The 17931-nt window shown below is 37.9% G+C and overlaps 2 protein-coding genes across 4 annotated transcripts; both read right to left on the bottom strand.

Moving 5' to 3' along the window:
* Positions 1-624: 624 nt before the first annotated feature.
* LOC118801635 (H-2 class II histocompatibility antigen, E-S beta chain-like) lies at positions 625-5083 on the bottom strand. 3 transcript variants are annotated; one of them, XM_036561998.1, is made up of 6 exons: positions 5010-5083; positions 4422-4691; positions 2380-2661; positions 1483-1596; positions 1359-1381; positions 625-1245 (listed from the first exon to the last, which is right to left on the bottom strand). In XM_036561998.1, exons 1-5 carry the CDS (start codon positions 5059-5061, stop codon positions 1371-1373), a joined length of 729 nt encoding a protein of 242 aa, XP_036417891.1. In that variant the 5' UTR covers positions 5062-5083; the 3' UTR covers positions 625-1245; positions 1359-1370. The 3 variants fall into 3 exon arrangements, 2 of the variants coding, with proteins under 2 accessions (XP_036417891.1, XP_036417890.1); XR_005006555.1 differs by having other exon boundaries at positions 1359-1596; XM_036561997.1 differs by lacking the exon at positions 625-1245 and having other exon boundaries at positions 1279-1596.
* A 6036-nt stretch (positions 5084-11119) lies between these two features.
* Positions 11120-16509, bottom strand: LOC118801632 (H-2 class II histocompatibility antigen, A-U alpha chain-like). The gene is made up of 4 exons (XM_036561994.1): positions 16300-16509; positions 15901-16149; positions 14135-14416; positions 11120-11263 (listed from the first exon to the last, which is right to left on the bottom strand). The coding sequence occupies exons 1-4, from the start codon at positions 16385-16387 to the stop codon at positions 11142-11144; spliced, it is 741 nt and encodes a 246-aa protein (XP_036417887.1). The 5' UTR covers positions 16388-16509; the 3' UTR covers positions 11120-11141.
* Positions 16510-17931: the final 1422 nt, after the last annotated feature.

The following is a 17931-nucleotide window of genomic DNA, read 5'->3' as shown; positions in this document are numbered from 1 at the left end:
TCAGAGTACTAAAACTCTGATACACAGCAAGACAGGCTTTATTTTTAATTATAAATTGAGTTGCATATTTAATATTAGATATTTTTAATACTCAGAATCACCATAAACTGAAAGACAGAACTAGATATTATTAATTTTATAATATTTGTCATATTTATTGTTATTAAATGTGTGAGGGAAAGTGCACTCATTGTGTTGAATGGGACACTGCACAGTTTATCGCCTTTCATCACCTTTTTTGTTGGAGCATGAAGGCCAAAAAAGCAGAGCAATAAGGATTTTAGGTGATTTTCCAAGCCGAATTACTCACTGATGCTGATGTCACAGCTTGATTATTTGCTATTTAGTGGTGGGTCTGCTGAATGTCCTGATATGTGGACTGTGTGTCTTAAACCGTAGGCTAGACCTGACTTACCATTTTGCCTGCAGTGTCTAGGAATAAATTAAATAATCTTAAATTAAGCTCACAACAGGAGAAATATTAGATTCATTGACTACGTTTAAGATAATTTTAGTTGAAAAAATACCATATTTGCAGATGAATACATAAATTATGTACAAGTTCATAGTTTAATAACAATTCTTAGTCAATTTAGTTTCATAAACGTTTTAATTTAGTTTCATAAATTGCACACCAACTCGAAGTATGAGATTAAAAGATTGTCACGGAGACTTAAAATAGCTTTTTGAACAAAGAAATAGTTCGAAAATATTTATTTAGCTCAGCAGAATACATAAAAAACAAATCAAGAGCTGTACATAAAGCTATAGACTATAACAGGAAATTTTGGATTGTTGTCTTCTAAAACGAAACAACAGTAAAAAAAAAAAAGGTATAGATGTTTCCAAAAAACTAAATAAAAGTCAGAACACTGGAATTAAATCTATGTCTAATGTTGCTTTGGTCTCATTTAAAATCTTATCCACCGTCAAACTCTGCCTGGTTTTGTTTTTGAGACTTGAGTATGAACTGTAAATGGTCAAAGTGGCAGTTTTCATTTAAAACAAGTAACTTACACACATTATAGTCTCCAAGATTTAATTTGACCCACATCTATCATGTTCCTCTTATTATCAAACTTATACAAATACTTCTAAACGAAACAATATCAAGCTCACGCTGATACAAAAAATCTATATTTAATTCTATAAACTTCGTGCAGGTAAGTAAAGCTGATCCCAGACTCCACTGCTTCTCTTCATCACTTAAGAGTAAAGGTGAGTCCTCAACATCAACACAGGAACCTGCAAGAATTCAGATACATAAAATGTTTTTCAACAGCAATATTGGTTCATTTAGTGTTTAATAAAAGCAGATTTTATGGCAAACAAAAGATTAAAGCTACTAGTGGTCTTACCTTGACTCAACTTTACAGAATTCCTGTAAAAACACATTCATAATTGTACAATAAATGAAATGAATATATTCATAATGCCACAGATGGACCAGTGTCACTTAAACTGTGTCTTATCTCCACTGACCTGAGGATTTCTTCTTGTAGTACATGAATCCAGCAGCTGACAGGATGATCCCCAACACCAGCCCTGAAGCTCCAAAGGCAATCTTGTTCCTGTCAGACTCAGGAAGAGACGGATCTGTGGGACAGTTTCATTAATGCCAAGCATCATCATCATGGAACGTTATTGTAACCTGGAGGAGTTCAGTTGGAAATGTGATAGGTAACTGATTTGGAAGAACGCTGTTTGAGTGGGCTGCAGGTTATCTGAACATCTGTTTCTTGAAGAGTGGAAAAAGCACACACATGTCGTAACCCCCACAATCTACCCCCCCCTCCACACACACACACACACAGTTAACAATAGAAAACGTGGAAATGTATAGCATAAGTTCAACCAGAGTTCACAGCGAGGACAATGAGGACAGTAGGTCAAGGATCAAGGCAGATCAGGTCCCATGTTTACATCATAGGGGACTGGAAAGCTTTCATATGTCAGGTACTTGTTTGTAAATATAAATCGTCGCTGTCCAAAGAAAAACAAGTATCTCCAAAACGACAACTTTACAGCACAGCAAAAATGTTCTTTACTCTTAATGTAAGTGAATGTCGAGAGATTTCATTCCATGCTATTTTGGAGCATTTCTATTGGTCCATTTATCATGTAATTTTCACAATGTAAAGGACAGCTGCGCTTGATACTGAAAAATAAAAAAAAAAGGAGACAAATAGTTCGTTTTCTGTCGTTCTTACAGCAGCTGAAGGCGAATTGGTTTATTTTAGGTTGGGGATCAATAACTTCTTTCCTCTCTTTATCAGAAACCTATTTCAGTTTTATGATCATCTGACCTTGAGTTCACTGATTCTTCATTGATATTTAATGACAGTAATAGTCTGTAATGTAATGACTCTATATTCTCACCCCACTCATAGATGATGGGTTCCTTAGAGCTGGCGTGGTCCACCACACAGGAGATCTTCTCTCCAGATGTGGGCGTGTACTCCAGGTGGGAGTGGATCTGGTAGTACCAGTCTCCATCAGCCATCTCTGCAGTGGAAATCATATCAGTGGTCACTTTTTTGCCGTCTCTCAGCCAGTACACATCGATGGCTGGGGGGTAGAAGTCATACGCGCTGCACATCAGCAAGGCTGGATGACCACCACTGGCATGCTTGTCTAACATGAGTTGGACCACCGGCTTCACTACAAACAACAGAGAAATTATGAATGCATAAGATCATTTCAAAAACAAGCAATTGAACCGATTCAATGTTGAGAAAGTAAGCAATAGTCCTTGGATAAGTTGATGATAAGGTTTACCTAAGATCAAAATTAGCCTATTGATAAAAATACCAATAATGAATATAAAAGTATTAATATTGATACTGATATTAATACTTTAGAACTGACAACATTTTACATTGTACTTTTGTCAAGAAACTGTCAGTAAACCAATTTCAATATCAAAAATAAGGTTTGATCATTTCCGCATAAACACTTTGCATGCATATGCTGCCTTGTTGTGCACAGAAGTGTTATTGTAAGTGTTTGTGCCATGTGGACATGTTACTGTGGCAATCTTAAAATTCAGTTTACATTGCGTCTCATGAAATTGCTTACAACCCCATTTCCAAAAAAGTTGGGACGCTGTGCAAAATGTAAATAAAAACAAAAGGCAATGATGTGCAAATCATTTGAACTCTATATTTTATTGAAATTAGCCCAAAGACAACAGAAACTGAGTTTTTATTGTTTTTTTGAAAAATATTTGCCCATTTTTAATTTGATGCCAACAACTTGTTCCAAAAAAGTTGGGGTGGGGGCAACAAAAGGCTGGTAAAGTTGTGTAATGCTAAAAAAACACCTGGCCATGATCTTTGAGCCCACATGCAGCACTGCATTAAAAACAGACATGATTCTGTAGTGGAAATCACTGCATGGGCTCAGGGGTTGTATTTTGCGAATGGATAGTAGATATTTTTCTCTACATGTGACACGGGCATCTTACACAAGTCTTACAAATAAACCCATGTGAACCAGCTAAAGGTCATTTATCAGTGTAGATACTAAAATAAACTGAACAGAGCACAGGTAAAATACAGTTAGAGTAGACAATAGAGTTGCCATAGTAACTGTAACCAAATAAATTCAGTATAAGAGTTTCTGCACTTTCTTATAGATGCAAAAATTCAAATATAGCTAATGACTTATAATCAATTACTTTCAGTGTGGAAAAAAGCGACGAAACTACCCAATGAGCAGTGACTGGTTCTCAGCTGACCTCAGAACAGCTGTAATTCGGCCCTAGACTTGACTGCTCACTGTGTTCATCTCTCTACAAGATGCTATGCTGCCCTGAGAACCAGAGTAACACTAACGTTGACTTAGATGTTCTTGAGATGTTCAGGTATGCAGCACACATGCTATAGGCTAACGTATAACATCTCTATGGTAAAAGTGTAGCTGGCTGAGAGTTTATGGGTGCAATTAACACATTACGATTGTAAAATGCAAACTCTGTGTTTCATTTTTTGTTTGGGCTGCTCGTAATGTTGCTGGCTAAATCAGCCAGCTTTAGTCTAGTTCCAGTAGCTACCCAGTTTAGGCTGCAGGCCCCACAGTAGGCTATATTAGGTGATTAGATGAGAAATTAAAGCTGTATTTTGTTACCTACACATAACAGACTACAACCAGCATGAGAAAGTTCACTGTTAACCAGCATATTGATGGTATAGCATCGTGTAGCTAACATTATTAAGAAATCAGCTGAAGATGTCTGTAGCCTAAACCATTCTGAAGTTGTGACAGTTAGATTCAGTCATGCAAACAGGCCTTGGGTTGTAAGAGTTACTTGCCCTTTCTTTAATCATTTTTAGGTTGTGTCTCTCCAGCTCAGCTCTCTCCCACCATTAAAGCACGTCTGTGTTTTCTTTTTATCTGCGTTCACTGTATGTGCAGTCTACCTGCTTTTTCCAGAATAGCAGAGGAGTGTATTTGCCGGTTGGGTTTGCAGTATCTCTCCAGCGCAGCTTTCATCTGCTGTAGTTCAGGTCCGCTGTTCCAGACCTCTGCCTGCTTCTCTCCAACCTCGGTGAATCCTACATACTTCCCCACAGTGCTGTTAAACTGTACGTCTGGAATCTTATTAAAATAATATGTGTCTATGAGCTCCAAATCAGAAAGATCTGCTGAACTGCTGATGCATTCTGTTATGGTATAATGATAATATCCACCTGAAAATTAAATTAAATACAGAAAAAGGAAGACAAATAGTTAGTTGCAATTACAGTAATGTAAGACAATCAGATATATAAGCAGTTAACAGTTGATGAATTCCCAGACAAATGTAAAGATTAAGCAGATTTTGTGTCATATTTTGTATTTTATTATTACTTTTAACAAGCCGTAGATAAGTCAGGGTTTTATAAATAGATTACAAGCATAAAGGGATTTATATATGCATCACTTAAACCTCCTTTTCTCAATATTAAACAACCTTTATAATTCTTTTTTTTTCTATATTGATCAAATCAATTATACTATAAACATACCTGTTCTTATAGACAGAGTCAGTGCGAGCAGCAGCTGCAGAATCAGCAACATTGTGTCTCTACATCCAACAACAACTGAGAGAGTTTCAAGGAGTGACTTCCAGACTCTTCAGATCAGTAACCAATCAGAATCAGCTACACCACTGCATCACATGTTACTAAGTAGCAGCATAAATGCATCTTGGTCTCCATTTGTTACGTTAAAAATGTAGTTCTTTGGCCAAATAGTTCATTTGTACAGACATACAGTCCTGTTTCAGTGCTTCAGTGTTAGGTTTTATGGTCTCGTATGTGTTCCTTTGCCACCACAAGCATGAACAGTGTTGCATTATTAATACCAAATGGCATTAATGAGCACTGTGAATACCAATGTGTCATGGTGATAGTTTAGTTGTATTATTACCATGTTTCCTTTTTATCTGATTGCCAAAATGATCAATACTCACAGTATATTTGCAGTAGTAGGCTATGTTCAATAGAGTCTGGCTGCAGACCTGCACTCTCAGCCAGATGCACTTTCAGCCCCAGTGACGTCACGTGCACATGCACTCTCTGCCACGGTGGCAGAAGCCGTCCAACGACACGGTAACTTTCGGCTGCTGCTGCTTAGCGACATCATCACTTTATTCATTTTTTGTCAGAGAGTTACATTTAATGTACCTCCCTGTTGAAAAAAAAAAATCATAGAACCCATTAAAAGGTTCCTGGTGGTGTTCAGTAGTCGCTGGTATTCTGTGTTTTCCTGATGGGTTGATATCACAGTGAAAAGGATTCTGATCATTTAATCAGGTCTTCTGGGCCTGATTCCAGATACAGTTGATCGTTTACTAATGGCGTCTAATGGCAACCATCAAGCCAATTCCCGTTATGAAGCAAAACCATCAGGTTTTATTCCTAACAGCCTTGCAAACACAGTTACGTTGTGACGTTGTCACTGTTTTGGTGCCCACAGCGTCGTCTTCTTGGTGCTTTTCTACATTGTCGCAGTTATGACAATGCTGTCTGACAGCTTCCTAGGAAGTCGTGACGACATTGATGAGACAGCAAAATTTAATTTAGTTCTATTTAATCAATATTACAGTTTTTGATAACCGGTTCTAATCATCTTCAGCTTGGCTTTCATGAGTTACAGCAGCCTTTTAGTTTTTTCTGCGAATAAACCCGACATTCGTGTCTTATCGTCGTGGTAGGTTTTATTTTGAAAGTTTCCATATTTAATTACCTTATTATTAGTTTGGCAACGTTAATATACATTCAATGTGACTCTTGTTGCCCAGCACTACGTGGTTCGCTGTTTTTCTCATAAGGCCAGCAAAAACACTGTCATGGCAGAGTGGCACTGACGTCATCAACAGGCTGGCGGTGCATGTCAGGCTGAGAGTGCAAGTCTGCACCCAGACCCTGAAGCTATGGTCAATTTTAGCTCTCTTCATGCTTTTACTACTACTGGGCTGCTGAGAGATTAGGATATAGCATTCAGGTGCCTACTAGAGGCCTTCTAATCTACTCCTTTATGTTTCCTTGATGTATTGATCCAATAATTGGCTCTTTGCAAAAGAATAATTAATAAAAAAACACTCAACCAATCATTAATGTCTCTAAGCATATGCTTGTCTTTCACGTGTTGTGGATCAAGCTGGGCTGTACTTGATGCTCAAATCGCTCTAGGTCATCATGTGGAAGGAGCTGGTCCATCTTTTGCCTTTGTAGGCAAAGATCAGAGTTTAAATCTGATGTGAACAGATAAAAGACACCAGTGAAAGGACTGCAGTAGTGCGGTGATGTGAGTAAACATCTGGATCAATTGTAAGGGCCTGACTACACAAATAGGAAGACCAGAAAGGAGAGAGATGCAATAAGTCTCAAGATGACAAGACACTGGAGAATCAAATCAAAAAGGAGAATCAAATAACGGTGACCACAGATTGTTGAGCAGCTAAAGTCTTGTATCAAGCAAGAATAGGCAAAAATTTCACTTGCAAAACTGCAACAATCAGTTCTGAATCCATTACAAAGTGTACTTAAAAGAAAAGGTGATGTGACACAGTGATAAACATGCCTCTGTCACAGTTTTCGCTGGGTGTGTTCCTGGCATCAAATTCTAAATTGGTTTATGTTTATAAAATGCAATTTGGTCAGTGAAAACATTAGAAATCTTTTCTTGGTAATTTTGTCAGTGAAAAAAACTTTCAAGAGAATTAATAAATCATAGATTGTTTTTTTTTTTGTTTGTTTGTTTTATATTTGCATTTCACAAAATTCCCCAACTTTTCTGGAAATGTGGTTTGTAAACCTATGAAGCTGTAAAGAATTATTGCTCTGTAGATTTAATTCTTACTGTTACTAGTTTATTATTCTTTGGCTGATCATGTAAACAACACTGTAAAAAAGTGAGACAGAAAGTTTCAAAGTTGATTTGAAGTGTTTTTGAGGTTTGAGCTGATGTAAAATATTGATTTGGTTCATCTATACTAAAATTTTACTGTGCATTGTTTTATTGAATGTAATTTATGAGCTGAATAAAAGCCGTTCAAATGTTTGATACCAAACTGTTAAATATTTTTAGGTTGTTTTGCTTTTACAATGAATGCAAAAACCTCACTACATCAGAAAAACATTACAAAACAGAATGGTATATCTTTATTGTGTAGGAACAAATTAAGTAGAACTAAAAAATCAAATGTAAAACAGCAAAGAACTTTTGCTTTTCATCATCTATGGTACATAATATCATTAAAAGATTCAGAGAATCTGGAGAAATCTCTGTATGTAAGGGACAAAGCCAAAAACCAGTATTTACTGGCTGTGATCTTTGGGACCTCAGGCAGCACTGCATTAAAAACAGACATGATTCTGTGGTGGAAATCACTGCAGGGGCTCAGAAACACCTCTGAAAACCACTGTCTGTGAACACAGTTCATCACTGCATCCACAAATGCAAGTTAAAATTCTAAAATGCAAAGAAGAAACCACATATAAACAGGATCCAGAAACACTGCCACCTTCTCTGGGCTCAAGTTCATTTAAAATGGACTGAGGGGAAGTGGAGAAGTGTCCTGTGGTCCAACGAATCAACGTGAAATACTTTTTGGAAATCATGGACACTGTGCAGGGCAGTGTTCCCCCAGGACCTGGGTTGGAAAACATTGGGCTAACTCAGGATCTCCTGAATAGGAACATCCATCGTTAGCCATTCAGGTCCTCTGACAGTCCTGCGAGCCTCTGCTCGAAGCTGGACAATGTCACCAATTTTCATTTTGGCAGAGCTGATGAAAAAGTTATGATAAGGAAATGCAATTGCAAATGGCAGAATGTTATTCCGTTTTTAACACCTCAGAGTCAGACCATTAGAGTCAGACAGTAAAATAAATGTCAAAAGCACTTTGCTTTTCCATATTTATTTTTTCCTGACATTCTACACAGAGATGCATACATAAATGCATGTTTTGCATTTGCATTTGAATTATGTGTTAAACAATACACACTCACATGAGAAATGCAATTGTAAATACACCATTAAATTAGCATGTTTAAATTTGCATTTGAACTTGAAAAAAAATTAGAATATGCTGCCACATGTACAATATTTGACATAAGAGTAATATTTGCCTACTTATTCAAGCACACAAACATACAACCATCCACTTGTGCAATACTCAATATTTAAATGTCCAATATTTGCCAGGTGCAACTGTGCAGGTGCAATATTTTTCTTGTGCAGTACTTTGCATTTGTGTTTTGTACTTTGGTAATGTTTTATTTATATTTATTGTCTATTTATTTTAATTCCTTATTGCAATATATGTTGTATTGTAATATTTATTATACTGTAATAATTGTTTTTAGGTGTCTTAGATGTCAGCTTAGGAAGCCACTAGCAGAATTTCTTTGTATGAAACACAATGGCAATAAACTTTGAATCTAAAATACAAAGGGTACCAATAGCTTTGGCACTACTGTGTCTGTTTAAATGTTTTGAAGTAAATTACTAGAATATTCATTCATCTGTATTTTCTGCATTTTCACATTAGTTTACTTCAAGCAGTTCAGACTTCAAAAGAAGAATTTGGAAGAGTCAAATTTGGATGTATGGAACTTTATATTTTAGAAACCGTACAACACAGGAGCAACTTTGATATTAACCTATGACCCATATATCAAGTTGTGTGACTCACATGCTTTTTGTATGAAAGCCTGTTTCCGCCTGGCAGCAGAAACAGGCTGTGTCCCAAACTGAATACAACAGCACTTAACAGTGTGTAAAAAATAGCACACTACAATTAGAATCACATTCATTGCTGTAGTATGTAAAGTATAAATTCTTGGTTTGGAACACAGCCGAAATGTTTTTTAGTCCGTAATTTGGTGATTCCGGGAAACAAGTAACTTCAGTATTGCATTGATTTGAGAGCCAAAAAGATTTACAGCAGTTTGGGAAATAACTGTCAGATCTACTAAAACCAACTGGTAGTGTTATAGTACTCGAGTCCATAAATTAACCATCTTGTCACGGTCTCGACTCGGCCTCAATTACCATAAAGTCTTGGTCTTCACTCAGACTTGCCTCTAGTGGTCTTGGCTCCAACACTACCAATTGGTTTATTATTATTATTTTATTTCCTTCTTCAAATTAAGAATGAAACGACATGGTAGGGGTTCACTTTTGTTGTTGGTGTTGTTGTTGTTCAAGTTGAAAATACATAAATGTGTGTGATCAACTTCCTTTTCTTTCTCAGCCATAATGGCAATAATGTTAGTGCCAAAAATAATTCTCAGTTGTAAACTAGTGATGTCATTCAATAGTAAATATTTACTATCAGTCTTAATAAATCTGATTGAGTGTTTCATATAATAATCATCTCCCAGTATTCTGCACTTTGAGAAGGAAATTCTAATAAATGCAAAAGCTCAAAAGAGCAGCTTCGCCCCTTTTATCTTGTTGAAGATGCTATTAAAGATGCTAAAAGAGCCTTTCTTCTCTTTAGTAAACCAGGGCAGCCAATTTTCAACACCAAAACAGGGTTTATGATGGCACAAAAATCTTCCCCTTAACATGTATGAAGTAAAATTTGTTGTTTTACATTTAAATTAGCTATTAGCTGAAAAATTATGATGGCATTTTAGGGCCACTGTTAATAAAAATAAAAATAGTAGACATAGAAAATAATGTAATATTTTGAGAAAACAGTCATAATATTATTTCAAGAAAAAAAGTCGTAATATTTAGAGGATAAAGTGGGCTAACTGTAGGGGGGCTAACTGTGGGGGGGCTGCCATAACGCGTTGGGGTCTTGGTTGCTGTACTGGCGCCGGAGTTCCACTCACTCCTGTCTCTCTGTGGATCATTTTGATCATCATTCCCACTGTCTGTGAAACTTCATGCCCTCTTTGAATGGGGGGAGATGTAGCCCCCGATAGCCGTGTAGACGACCCTGCCTGCGATTCTCCTTCAACAACACAGACAGACAGTTTCCTCCGAGTCCGTCTGGCTCTTTATTCTAGATAAACACGGTTTCCTGCTCAGCCGTTTTAGCCGGTTCTTATACTAATAACAGGCTGGTGCTGATGTGCAGGAGAGACAGGGAGACTAAGTCTTTCTTTATGGGTGAATCGATATGAAAGTAGAACTACCAACTCCTAAACGCCCCTCATTTAACACGAGGAGGGGCTGCTTCACTCTGCAAAGCCTTTGGCCACAATACTGCGACCTTTTCTGGTATTAATGCCACTTTAATGTCACAATTCTACTTTTTCGTCAAAATATTACGACTTTTTTTCTCGAAACAGTAGAACTTTATTCTCGAAATAGCATACCGTATGACTTTTTTCTCAAAACATTACAACATTATTTTCAAAGTCTACTTTTTTTATTTTTAATAACAGTGGCCCTAAAACGCCATCGTAGAAAAATAGCTGGTAACCAACAATCAAATTAATATACAATGAATATAAAATCAATCCATTAGAACTACTCATTATTAGTCAAGTAAATCATTTTCAGGTCATAACAAAGAATGATGATTAAAAAAACATCACACTTTGGCTTCAACAGTCCGTAATCTGAAAGTAAACTATAAACTACACAAAATAAAAACAAAAACTGATTCTGATGTGATGTTTACAGTCAGACTCTCAGCTGCAGTTGTTTCCTTTGACGAGGAAGAAAGTTCCAGCAGCGACTCCCAGCAGTCCTGTAGCCAGACCCACTCCACAGAACACAGTCGGACCCACACTGGGCAGAACCACCTGCACATCTGTACAAAAAAACACAATACAAAAGCCCCTATAATCTACTTATTCACACAGATTACAGTTTAAGATATTCATAATTCTGGAATGCATTCTATGCAATATAATCAGTCATTAGCATAGCCAAATTTTAAAAAGAAAGAGTTCACAGTCTTTCTGTGCGAACATGATGCTTTATGTATGAGCAGCTGAAAGGCTTGTTTGGAGTTTTTTTTTGATAGCTTTAAGTGCTATAAAAGCATTTTTCTGTTGAAAAGATGTTTGATTTTTGCTGAGATACAGTGTTTTGAGTTGGGATGTGTTCTGATAATCTGTACTGATATCAGAGAATCCATAGAGAATTTAATATAGTCAGTGATGACAAAAATCTGCACGTCTATCTATCCTTGCAATAGCTTCCTCTTTGTTATGGGTGTAATAGCGCTGTTTGTTATGAGTCTGTGTTGTTTCAGCTGTTGCTTGTAAACAGAAAGTCAGTGTATGACGTTGTGGTCCACGAGTTCTAGCAGTGGAAGAGCTCTAGTTGCGTAGGCTCCAGAAAAAACGCCGTAGCATAAGTCTATGTTCTTATTACGCCTTGTCAGTACATCCACATATTGATTGAAGGCTGGCAGAGCCAACAGCTGTTAAAATTAGGGCCTCCACGTTTTAACTGAGCTTTTACTAGCAAATGTTATGTGCTATTTGCTAAGCTGCCACCTTGATTTTGGTGCTTGGTACAATATATACACCGCTAACCACAGCTGTTGAGAACTCCCTTGGGAGGTTAAAGGCTCAGGCAGACAGGGTGAGCAACTCCAGGCCTTGATTACAGACCTTTCCGTGTACCTTGATGTTGGTACACCAGTGGGAGTTGAGGCACATACACACTCCACCACCCTGCACTTTCCCCGAGTTTTTGCTTTTATCTGCAATTATGATCCTGAAGCCATCAAGGCTTGTGGTGCCCAATTTCACATCCCAATCCTGATCTTACCTCCCCTGGTTTCTGGTCACAATATTCGCAGTGTTATTGATGAATCATACACATCACAGCTGTGAGTCAACAATTCTGGGAGGACCCTGGGTAGATATGTATGTGCCTGACTTTTTGTAAACTCTTATACACTGATCAAGCATAACATTATGACCACCTCCTTGTTTCTACGCTCACTGTCCATTTTATCAGCTCCACTTACTATATAGGTGCACTTTGTAGTTCTACAGTTACAGACTGTAGTCCATCTGTTTCTCTGATACTTTGTTAGCCTCCTTTTACCCTGTTCTTCAGTGGTCAGGACCCCCATGGACCCTCACAGAGCAGATACTATTTGGGTGGTGGATCATTCTCAGCATTGCAGTAACACTGACGTGCTGGTGGTGTGTTAGTGTGTGTTGCGCTGGTCTGAGTGGATCAGACACTGGAGTTTTTAAACACCTCAGTGTCACTGCTGGACTGAGAATTAGTCCACCAACCAAAAATATCCAGCCAACAGCATCCTGTGGGCAGCATTCTGTGACCACTAGAGGATGACCAACACAAACTGTGCAGCAGCAGATGAGCTATTGTCTCTGACTTTACATCTACAAGGTGGACTGACAAAGTAGAAGTGTCTAATAGAGTGGACAGTGAGTGGACACAGTGTTTAAAAACTCCAAAAGCTTGCTAACTCTGGCCAAGGGTCCTTGGGAAGTGAAATCAGGATGGGGGGTGTTAGATTGGGCTTCACACTGGAACAAACTCATCTAGCCAAGTCTCAGTTAAGACACAAAGCTCCCTAAATGATGTCTCCATAGGACATTTAGTGTGTAGTAAGTCCAGTTTAATTTTCAATGATTGGACATTTGAAAGAGTAATTGAGGGTAGAGTGCTTTTAAAAGGTGCTGTCCGAGTCTTTTCCTCTTTATGATCTTTAACTGCTTTTTAAAAAGATATTACCTCTGTTTAGTCTATTATCATCCACACTAATAAATATGCACAGGTTATGTCACATGCTGTTTGTGGTTAAGAGATGCTGCAGGTAGTTAAATTTGGACTTTAAGTGATTACGTGAAGATTCTGAACAGGCTGTATGCAGAACAACACGGCTAACTCCTCACACTAGGCCAGAAAATACGCACATAAAGTAAGCTCTTACACAGGCAATAGCATGTAATATTTTGAGGGTCTTTAATATAGTCTCCCTGCATAAACCTCTTATGATATCTTCTCCATATTAGTTTGCTTTTTCATATCTGAAACTGAGAATTGAACCGAACCTTATACATATAGCTACTCATTCTAAATGAATCCCATATTCATTTATATTTGGCCTTTTAATCATATGCTATTTTTGTAAAATAAATATTTTCTTAATGTTAAATCCTGTTAGGCTGCATTCATAATAAAATATTAACCATAGTACACCCTGTATGCAGCAGTATACAGGACAGCATTGAGGTGGAATGCTGTTCTACAGTACAGCTTTAGCTTGGCATGTTTGTCCAAAAGCATATCGCTGTTTTTGGGGGGGGAAAATCTCTAAAATGACAACTTTACAGGAGAAGGAAAAACCCTACTTTACTTTTAATGTAAGTCAGTGGAACCAGACGTCTTTCTAAGTCATTTTGGGCAGTTTCTGTTGGTCCAGTCATCATGAAATTTACACGTAATATAAAGGGAAACAGGCATTTTCAAATTATGTCAAAAACTGAAAAAAGACAAAACTGGAGATACAAGGTTTTCTTCCGACAGCAGCGATATGTTGCCATGGTAACTGATTGTGGCTTAAGATTTGCTTTTTTGTGGATCTGAAATTGATGAAAGTTAGCTGGGCTTATTAAGAAAAAACCTGGCTTTTTGAGTTACTGCACTTTCTGGAATTACCCCCCGGTCTATTAGCAGGTAACAATCTCACCCCATGTTTTGGTCAGTGGTCTTTCCAGGGCCGTGTGCTCCACAGTGCAGGTGTAGATGTCGCCCTCCTCTGGAGTGAAGCTCAGATGAGAGACCAGCTTGAAAGCTCCATCACTGGTTGGATAAAATCTGCTGAAAGAAGCTTCACCTGTCACATTTACATTGTTCCTGGTCCACTGCACTCCGAGATGAGGAGGGTAGAATCCAGTGATGTAACAGATGAGGGTGTTTTTAGAGCCCAGCTCCACACTGTACTTGGTGTAGATTGAGCTTTGAGGGGCATCTGTGGATAAAAGCATTACTCATTTTATTACTCACAAAATATTTAGACTTCAAAATGGAATAGAAAACAATCACACTGTGATAATAAATGGTCACAAAAATGTTAATCATCACATCCTTTGATAAAAATATGAAATCAGCCCCAACACACACTACTTTTCATCCCAACACTTTCTCTTTATATTGTGACAGACTACTATACTGTACAGTAAAGCTACAGCACTATCTTCTGTTCTGTCATCACTGTAATCACATTGATTTCTGAATTTTGTGCTTTTTTCTATTTATTTTTATCTTACGACAAGTGAACATCAGTTAAACTTGCAGGGTAGTTCAAAAGGTTTTTGCAAGTGACTAAATGAGAACCAGAAAACCACCAGAACACCATTAGAACACCACCAGAACACCATTGGAACACCACCAGAACAGCTTTAGAACACCACCAGAACAGCTTTAGAACACCACCAGAACACCATTATAACACCATCAGAGCACCATTATAACACCACCAGAACACCATTAGATCACCTCCAGAACAGCAAGAGAACTCCATTAGAACACAAAAAAAAAATCAGAAAACCATTAGAACTCCATTAGAACACCTCCAGAGCACTGTCAGAACATCTTTAGAACACCACCAGAACACCTTTAGAACACCATCAAAACACCACCAGAACACCTTTAGAACACCATCAGAGCACCTTTAGAACACATTTAGAACACCATCAGAAAACCATTAGAACACCAAAAAATACAGAACACCATTATAACACCATCAGAGCACCATTATAACACCACCAGAACACCATTAGATCACCTCCAGAACAGCAAGAGAACTCCATTAGAACACAAACAAAAAACCATCAGAAAACCATTAGAACTCCATTAGAACACCATCAGAATATCTTTAGAACACCATCAGAAAATAATTAGAATACCATTAGAACACCTCCAGAATACTGTCAGAACATCCTTAGAACACCATCAGAACACAATTAGAACACCATCAGAGCACCTCCAGAACACCATCATAAAACCATTAGAACTCCATTAGAACACCACCAGAACACCATCAGAACATCTTTAGAACACCATCAGAACACAATCAGAATACCATTAGATCACCTCCAGAACAGCAAGAGAACTCCATTAGAACACAAACAAAAAACCATCAGAATACCATTAGAACTCCATTAGAACACCATCAGAACACCTTTAGAACACCAGCAGAACACCGTTTTAAGTTGTAAGCCAGCTAATTAAAAATGACTGGTCTTCAGTTTGACTGTTTGATACTGTAAACGTTTTCCTGCGAGTGAACTCAGCATTTTTAACTGTTGAACTGTCCTGATGCTTCAGGCCACACACAGCTAAGCTACTGACACATATGATTTATTGTTTTATGAATAATTTCCTCTGTTTCATTTACAGACAATGCAGCTACACAGTGAATGAGCGTGTGCTGCAGTGGTGATCGTGTCTTACCTTTCGGTTTCGCAGGTTTATTGTAATCCTTCACACAAATATCCAAGTTTTCTCTGCACGTTTCTGCATTAGCAACAGCCGTTTTATAGGCTCCTTCTTCAAAGGTGAAAGGATCTGCAAACCTCGGCAGGGTCAGCACCCCTGCCCCCTCACTGAAGTCAGCGTGCCAGATTTCTTCTCCATCCAGTCCATATATCTCCTCTTTCTCTGTATCAGAGCACAGGCTTAAGTGGATGTCTCTGTGCACAACTGGAGAACAGAGAACGGGAAAAGCACATCAGTGCACACAGGCTATTATTTATCTTAGTGGACAGACAAAATCAGACTGTTTCTGTACATTGAACATCTTTTTCAGTATAAAGTTCACTACTGAACACTGAAATATTTACTTTTACTCACATTTAGCCTCTGTGTAGAGAAGAGCTGCACAGACGAGAATCAAACACAGCTTCATCTTGATCAGCATAGAGGAAACAAGCTCAAACATGAGTGAGAGCCGACTGACTACAGTCTCTCTGTTCCTCTCTCTCTAACTGAGACCCCTCAGTAAATCATCCAATAGGATTATTACTTTCAGTCTGACACTGCAGCATCTGGGGAAGTTTAGTTTTTAGCTTCTCTTTTTCGGCACCCAACTCAGGCACTGAAACATGTATTTAGACACTTTGGTAACACTTGCTATGCATGTCACATTTGTAAGCATGTATAAACACATTTATAACATGTTATAATGCATTCATAAGGCATTATAAACATGGTTGTAAATAATTATAAAAATGAATTACACTGATTTACACTTCATAGCCACGTTTATTATACATTATGAATTGTTAATATAATGCATTACAATTAGTGTTAATAACATGTTTTACTGTCAGTGCCAAAGAAGTCAGTCCCAGCTTGGAGAGCGTAAAGTACAAAGTTTATTTCCGCTGTGGGATTTCCAGTATTTTATTTCTCAGCGCTGGTGCTGTTAGGGCTGCATCTTCAGGGCTTCAGTCCTGAATATTCAGATGCTCCAAACAGGCTGTCCAGCCTAGAGTTATTGCTACAATGTGCTTTTCTTAACCAGCGTCTCACTTTAAACACTACATTACATCACAGCAAACCAAGTACCTATCAGCCCCTCCCCTGAACCCCCTCTGACATCACCCTTCACTCTGTAACATCACTACACTACAGTACAGTAATGCTAATTTCTGCTAGCACTCTATTGGATATGCAGTGTTAAGTCAGTGCCAAGCTAATGGTGGTGTACACCGACTTTCCCACAATGGGTAAAACACTGATGGCAGCACTAGTTTAAACTCTGACATTTGAAGCCTGTAATGTGCTTTACTGTGAATGTTTTAGTGTTTCAGTAAATCCTTCAGTAAATACTTCAACTTGAAGCCTCACTCTGAACACTGGAGGAGGCTTTAGTACAGTACGCTTCACTTTACTTAGAGCGGACAAATACGACTTATATAATTATATTATACACACACACACATATATATATATATGTATATATATATATATATATATATATATATATATATATATATATATATATATATATATATATGTGATATATATGTGGAATGAAAGTCGCTGTTGAAGGGTTGAGGATGGCCAACAAAAACTGTGCATCAATTCAACTCCAGATGGAGATTAAAAGAAGGGAATTCTGATAAAGTGACCAGTACGTATACACTGTGATCCCTTGGACAGAGTGACCTGAGAGTGGCTGATATATGGTGTGAAGCCACAAATGGGTGGAGCTTCAATATATACACAATTTGACATGGTGCAGAAGAAGAGTCAGATGAGGCCTTAACTTCTGTTTGAAAAATGCTCTTTTATTGAGCGCAAGGGAAAACAATGCCACTTGAAAAGCAACTGAAAATTGAGGTCGGTCACTCCTAGCCCTACTCTTTCTTTTGATGGTCACCAAACACAAATGCACTCCCACTGACTCTGAGCTGGACACAAAATAACACAGTAAACACATACACACACTGTAACTGACGAACAACAACATAACTACAT

The sequence above is a fragment of the Colossoma macropomum genome, unplaced genomic scaffold (genome assembly GCF_904425465.1).
Source record: "Colossoma macropomum unplaced genomic scaffold, Colossoma_macropomum, whole genome shotgun sequence".
NCBI classification, from domain to species: domain Eukaryota; kingdom Metazoa; phylum Chordata; class Actinopteri; order Characiformes; family Serrasalmidae; genus Colossoma; species Colossoma macropomum.
The sequence above is the reverse complement of the archived record's forward strand: the minus strand, read 5'-3'. Positions and strand labels throughout refer to the sequence as shown.